The 7,345-nt window shown below is 44.6% G+C and overlaps 1 protein-coding gene across 1 annotated transcript in view; it reads right to left on the bottom strand.

Moving 5' to 3' along the window:
• Nucleotides 1–318: 318 nt before the first annotated feature.
• The window catches only part of LOC136941832 (contactin-1a-like), a 60,816-nt gene continuing 53,789 nt past the window's right edge, over nt 319–7,345 (bottom strand). The window contains 6 exon segments of the mRNA XM_067234452.1: nt 319–2,824; nt 3,926–4,082; nt 4,249–4,367; nt 4,571–4,754; nt 5,252–5,355; nt 6,639–6,873. Coding sequence (XP_067090553.1) covers nt 2,748–2,824; nt 3,926–4,082; nt 4,249–4,367; nt 4,571–4,754; nt 5,252–5,355; nt 6,639–6,873 — 876 coding nt within the window. The 3' untranslated portion in view covers nt 319–2,747.

Here is a 7,345-nt window from a genome sequence, read left to right as displayed (position 1 = left end):
TGCCTTCCCCTCTCCCCCGACCCCCCAGCCCCCAGCTCTCAGCCATGGCCCATGGAGGAGAATGAGCCAACACTAGGGGATCACATTGCTTTTTTAAAAACTAGATTTTTTTCACAATTTTTTCCCTTCTCACAATTTCTGGCTCACTTAAGCAGTATCATGTTTAAAGAGCACAGCTTGGTCCTTTTAAAACAGCGAAGGCTTTGTGATTCAAATGTAGCGAACATAGCTGGCTTGGCCCAGTCTTTCATTTTTAGGAAAATAGTAGGTTTAGATGTATATAGCAATATGAAAAAAAATACACCAGTCACCTGCATGAATAGTTAACTACACTTTTATTGTTCCTTTTAAGTCCAGCCAATGAGAGAGAGTCCAGTGTCATCCCTCTCAACATGTATGATTCATGTTCAGTACCAGTAGTGCCGAGTTTCTGCAGACAGACGCACAAACACCACTGATGTCATCAAACCCCGACCATATTAATGCATGAGACCTCACGATCATTTCTCCACTAAGTGAGATAACCACAGTCTGTTTAGCTTTCCTCTCTACAAGCTCCGTCCTTAGACTTACATACATGACATGACTGGCTTAACGAGGCAGCTCTTAGACATGTTCCTGTAGGCTTTCATTCTACACAGTTTCTGACGTAAAGGGATGTCACTCAGGATGGATAGATGGATGGATGTCTGATACCACAAAGGCGGTCCATAAGCTGACAAGTTTGCCTGTTTTGAGTTGAGTCGACTCAATGCAATGTAATGGAGTGGTAACCGAACCATTCATTTCCAATGGCATGCATGTTATGATGTATAGCAACCGTCTCCAACGATATATCAAAGTTCAAGGCATTCATGCATTTGGCAACTCTTTCGATGATTTGTCGCATGAGGGGAAACTGGGAAAAGCACTTTGTGGTGGATGTTAATATAGTCACTATGTAGGAGCATCAGTCACACACAGATGTATTTTGTGGAGCAATCAAAAAATGCAGCATTTCCTTCCACTTTTGGGGGAATTATAAACCTCTAACTGTCCAACCAGTGGCGGATCATGACATATATTATTCCCCCAAAAAAGAAAAAAGACGACACCAATTAATAATGCTTATATATCTCTGATCACATTTAACTTGTGTTCATAAAGACAAAACAAATGAGCTTTGGATGAATTCACTGATATTGGATGGATAGCTTGTCGATCTTGTTTTGTACAGCTTTTTGGATAATGATACACCATATGAAGGTTATTGTTGTAGGAGCTAGGCAGGTTGTGTTAAAAATATACTTTAGCCATTGAAGTATGTCAGACATTGCACGATTAATAAAACAGTAAATAGTGATACTCAAGACTGAGACACTAAATACAATAAAAGATTAAATGATGAGATTAAATGAAATGCCAACATTCTTTAGAAAAGCACCACCACGTCCCAGGGGTCGGAAGCATACAGTCCAAAAAACTAAAGAAACACATTTGTTTGCATGAAACTGTATCTCTGATGTTGAAAATAGTCCACATCTCAGTTTAGTTATGAGCACAGAGCACTCCTACAGCATTGGACGAACGTTGCAGCAAAGCCATGTTCACAGCACACGACCATGAAGCCTATGGATGTAATGTACCCAGAGTGACAGGCAAACCAAACACACACCACCATCACATGGTTTACGTTTTCTCTCAGTCGGAAACTGCAGGTCTGATATGTTACCAGGCTCATTTCTTGTTTCCAAAGTAATTGATAGATTCATCTTTACAAACACGGATACGGGTGCTATAGAAACACGGCCATCACTCATGGTAGAGGATGGTCTCTTTTTGTCACTCAAATTATTCTTCCAATTAACAACAAGTCAACATGCAAACACTTGTAAACCGTTGTATTATCTAACACAGAGCATGTTATGAGTTGGAGAGGTCTGGGGATCAAATACATGTTCATCTTAACAAAAATTTTACAGCATTAATAGTATATTAGAAAGCAAACCCATATCAATTATTGCATATGTATTATATTAGCAGGACAGAAATGGCTCTTTAGTCTACAATGGTCAATACTAAAACTGAGAGTATGTCAGAAACCTTTAGTACAGATTTGCTTTCACTGTATCTCCACAGTTAGGGGTGTGTGCTTCATTTTGAAAAGAAAAAAAGACAAGGAAAAGCCACCGTAATGCAAAAAACACGTAAACACAAGTTCATAAACTTGTACACTTATCCTTCGCAACCATTCTACTTAGCTTATACTATGGAATGCAGTGTTGTAGAGTTGATATTCAGAACCTCATTGTAACCACACATCGTATGAAAATACATACTTAGAAGCCATATCTTCAGGGTCAAAGAATATCTGCCATACTTCAGAAACAGTTAGGTATGTGATTGACATACTCAACGTAGTGACGACACTTATACTGTACGTCAACTATTTAAGAACAAGTCATATAGTTGTAAAGGATAAGTGTAACTGTTTACATAAGGCATATTGAAAAAGTTGGAATAACTCTTTTTATGTTCGTCCAAAGATATTTTTATCAGTATTAAATAAAGAATATCCAGGATGTCTTTGTCCTTTTCCAAATTATGCTTTCCGTCCTTTCCACAAGCATATTCCTTGGAGAGAAAGGAATATGGCATTTGGCTGCAGATTGTAACCAAAGATTGTGGAAAGAGTTGTAGTCCTCATAGGCGCCAACCTTACAGAGTCTCCTTCACTGGTGTGAAGACAGATAAAGATGTCGCTACATTCAGAGGCCCAAGCAGATGAGAGCTACCAAGAGCAGGGAGGCCAGGCTTAGACCCTGGGCAGCCATGGCACCTCCACCTGGTACACAGACACAAACAAAGACATCTGTGTTGGAATTTGGACATCCACTGAATGCATACAATTTCAACAGACACTATACACAATCTCAATGAAAAAGAAACACCACTCACTCATCCATCTGTCAAGACAGCTACTTCTCAGAGTTGATCCTACACATGAATTGACCCCCAGTAAAGAATAATATCCATAGAGTGAAGCACCATCATCCATCAGAGGGGATTCCAGAGGAGTGGCATGTTGTGAGATCACCTTACCACTATCATATCCCATCCTTGTGGAGATCACCTTAAATGCTCCCATTGGTCACAAAAAAAGCTTTTTTAATCCCCCCACAGCTCATATTCCCAGGGGCTGGAAGATGAAGCCTTCAGGAGGGGCCTGGAGTCCCAGATAAGGGATACCAGTGGGGCTTCCCCTACTCATCAAGATCAATTACAGAGACTTAAGAGCCAGCTCCACAGCCAGCTAGCCAGCCAGACGGACAGCCGGTCAGTCAGTCAGTCAGGGGATAAACCCAGTGGGCCATCACCAGGTTTTAGTCATGGATGGTGGGATACAACCCCCCCTAACCACCTTCTTTTACCTCAGATATGAGCTATGAAAGTCTCAGTGACAGGCCCTGCCCAAGGGCCCCCTGACAGTGACAAACGACTCCCCCCGCCTCCATCTTTACAGCTGGTAAAATCCCACTATCTAGTGACAGCCCAGGAATGAGCAATCACAAAATGTCGGCCCTAGGTTTGGATTAGCGACTTTTCAAGAGGGAGTTTCTTGTTGTGGGATTGACAGAACATACGGACGCATGGAGGCAGCATGGACTGAGCAGTGCTGTGTGGGAGTTTTATAAAGCTTGACTATATTATTTTGCAGGAAATACATTTCCTGTAAGGGACCTTTTCCGTCTATAGACTTTTAATTGTGTGACTCCTGATTCGGAACTGTACATATGACCTTAGAATATTGCTTCAAAGCACACACATCTGTAGGTTGTTTATCTCACACATCAACACACAGCACCCAAAATAGACATATTCTGTTATGAAGTTTTTCCAATGGTTCATCTAGACGAACAGTAGTTGGGCTGGCGGGGTACAGTACCTGCGATGCGGACCTGTGCAACTGCCCCGTCCCCTCCCTCAGTGTGAGCGCGGACCTCCACCACATAGTCACCATCTTTGTACATTGGGAGGTCTATGTACTTCTTGAGGGTGGTGTACAAAGTCCCTGTAGAGAGGCCCGCCTGTCTGTACAGGACCTACACAGACACACACACACACATACAACCACACGCACACACACACACAAAACCACACAAAAAGACAGACAGACAGACACAAATGTTATATTCCTAGAGACTGACAATGCTGAGTTCAAGTGACTAGAAGGCCAGTGTGTTGGTATTGTAATATCCCCTTCCCTACCTTGTAACCATCTATTGTTGATTCATTGGCCAGTGGCTCCACATGCTCCCAGGCTATGTTCACTGATGTGCCTTTCTTGCCTAACTTCTTACCCAGGATTTTGGGAGGCCGACTAGGAGCTGTACGAACAAAGGAGGGAAGCAATTATTGAAAGTAAAGATTTATACAGTATTTATACAAATCACTGAATAGAACACATTTTTTAAACTTGGATATGACAAGCAAAAAAATGGACGAGGGTTTGGAGAGATGTTATTTTCCACCACAGAAATGATCAAACACATTCCCAGATTACACAGCTGTAGGTATGACACAGACGTACGGGCTTTCTTGGTATGGATCTGGCAGCGTTGGCTGGGAGGCCCAAATCCAGCGGCGTTGAAGGCCCGGACCTCGATGAGGTAGTGGGAGTCTGGCTTCAGGTCCTCCAGCCTGGTCTGGTTCTCCCTGCTGGTCACCTGGACCTTCTCAGCTGTCTCACTGTCCTCCTTCCTCCAGTACTTCACCTGGGGGGGGGGGGATTTAACAGAGAACCAATATAACACATTTTGATCAACATAACATAAGCAATTGGTAACGTAGGAAACAGCAGACAAATGAAAGCTACATTATAATTTGCATGAATGTACTACAGCATTGGCAATAAAAAAATCTATTGCTTTTATGATGTGCATAAGTGACTAGAATAGATGAGGTTGAACAAATACAGAGATGACAGAGAATTTAAATTGTGATCTGAGAAATATAAATAACCAAAGCTGAGCCACTGAGAAGAACTGTCATCACCAGCTGCATCACAGGCACTGCACTATCTATCCATAATTCCAGACATCTGTGTGTCGCCAACATCATCGCGGGCACTCTGCCCTATCTATAGTTCAAGTTATCTGTATTTGTGTGTTTCACTGACATCTTAAGCACCAACTGCATCACGGGCACTGTGCACTAGTTAATTCAAATGTCAAATGGAAATGGAGGTACTTCAACATGGGTGTGTACAGACCTGGTATCCCTCCACACCCTGCTGTGATATGGGGAGCCACCAAACGATGGCGTCTGTGGCTGACAAGGCTCTCCCCTCGACTCTGACGGGGGCTTCGGACGGAGCTAGAGGAGAAGAGGCACAGTGGAGAACGTTACGTCACACTTCTAAAAAAGAACCTTTGAAGGTACCTCTACATCTGCCAGGTGTTGTTTGCGTCGCTTGTCAGGATCGCTTCTATCGCGACCACACAGCCCTGACAATAATGAATGTGTAGCCGTCCATTACAGCCCTAGGTTTGCATAAATTATTTTTAACTAACAAGCTCAGGATCTACAGGCCTACCTCTCACTCATGGAGTTATTAATGTGAATGTACAGGATCTTTGACATCTCTCCGTGTTTACGAGGAGGCTGGCTCTGGTAATTCAGCGTCCTTCCTGCTAAGGCATCTGTTAGCATGCATTAATCACTGGATGGAGCAGGTCCAGTGGCAGAGCTGTCTCCCAACCCACATTCTTCCTCTCTCCATCACAAGCTGTCATTGGGTTACGAGTGCACAGTATCCTTTCCAAGGAGCTGTCCTCTGATGTTAAATCCCCTCACTGGGAGAGGTTCCAACAACCTTTCACACACGTCATTGGGACTCAAGTTGGAGACACACACAAGCACTGTGACACACATTCCGACTGACACACTCACCTCGCAAGCACACTCCCTCAAACAGAAACACACAAAATCACACACATACATATAATCACAAACACACGCACACTTTGTACACTCCCAAAGAACATTGCCATGGCAACCTATCTCAGGTACCCCCCCCCCCCCCCCCCCAGTCTGACTGCACGATCATTCTTATCTTGATTGTCTGTCAGTGGAAGTTAATATGTAGGCTAAATGCTTTGCATCCTTGGGTGAATTACCATCTTTCTGGTTCACGCTACGTAGATCATGATAATCCCACTGCTGAAGGCTTAGGGAGGCAGGGAGAGACGAGGGGAGGAGGGGGGAGAGGAAGGGGGAGGGGGAGGGGGGGGGCAGGGTGCACATTCAAAGGGGAATTAAAATTCCTCACATTCATAGTGTGGACTGGTTATTAAGTGTATCCTGGTCTGTACGCACTGACACTGAAAGATTGAAATAGTAGGGGTTGAACAGCACGGGGGGAACAGTTTTGATCTATCTGTGCCAGTGACTGCTTAAGATGACGATGCCCAAATGAGCGGAGGTCAGTTTACATGTGGTGGACCTTATGATGAAAGTTTGGCCAGGTGGGTGGTGCTGGGTGGAGATAGGGGAGATGGAGGAGATGGGGGGTTGAGATGGGAGGAGCTGGGTGGAGAGGGGTGGAGATGCAGGGTGCTGGGTGGAGATGCGGGGTGCTGGGTGGGAGTTGGGCTCACCATCCTGGGCAGAGTAGATGACAGCCGTCAGGCTGTAGGGCCCCTCTCCTTTGCTGTTGAAAGCCTTGACTTTGACCTCAATCTCTGTGGAGGGTGGGATGAACGAGTCCCTATGGACGTATTCCTTGGCCTCGGGTTCCGCTACCGTCACCTTCCGCCACACTTTCTCATTGAAGGGCTTGAAGGCGATGAGGTAGCCAAAGTTGCTACCGTAGTAGTATTGCGGCTGCACCGGCTGGGGATGGACAGAACAACCCCGGCAACAACAGAAGACAAAACAGGACAGTTCACTCTTATCCAAAGCAACGTACAGAGGGGGATTTTAACCTGCAACCCTCTATCACGGAGCTACACTCATCCCCACTGTATGATGACTATGATATTCCTTCTGAATGTTTCTCAGAAGTTATGACACATCATTTTAATGTAGCGAGGTGTTCTATCCGTCCAGGCTTCATCTGCTGTGCTTGGCTTTGGATTGACACCATATGTGTGGTCGGGCAGACGTGCGTCAAGGACCGCTAACCCATAAACACATGAGCATCATTTACCAGCTGCTCTGGGACCGATGATGCCAAGTCTCCGCCAAAAACAAGGCAGTCTGCCCAGGGACTTAGCTCCAACAGGATTTGGAGGGGTACCGCCAAAATGGAGGATAGTCTTTGTGATGTATTGCTAATTTCTGCTTGTGAGGGCCATAAGCGAAA

The sequence above is a fragment of the Osmerus mordax genome, chromosome 4, assembly GCF_038355195.1.
Source record: "Osmerus mordax isolate fOsmMor3 chromosome 4, fOsmMor3.pri, whole genome shotgun sequence".
Classification (NCBI taxonomy): domain Eukaryota; kingdom Metazoa; phylum Chordata; class Actinopteri; order Osmeriformes; family Osmeridae; genus Osmerus; species Osmerus mordax.
Note: the sequence above shows the minus strand (reverse complement) of the source record. Positions and strands in the feature narration are given on the sequence as shown.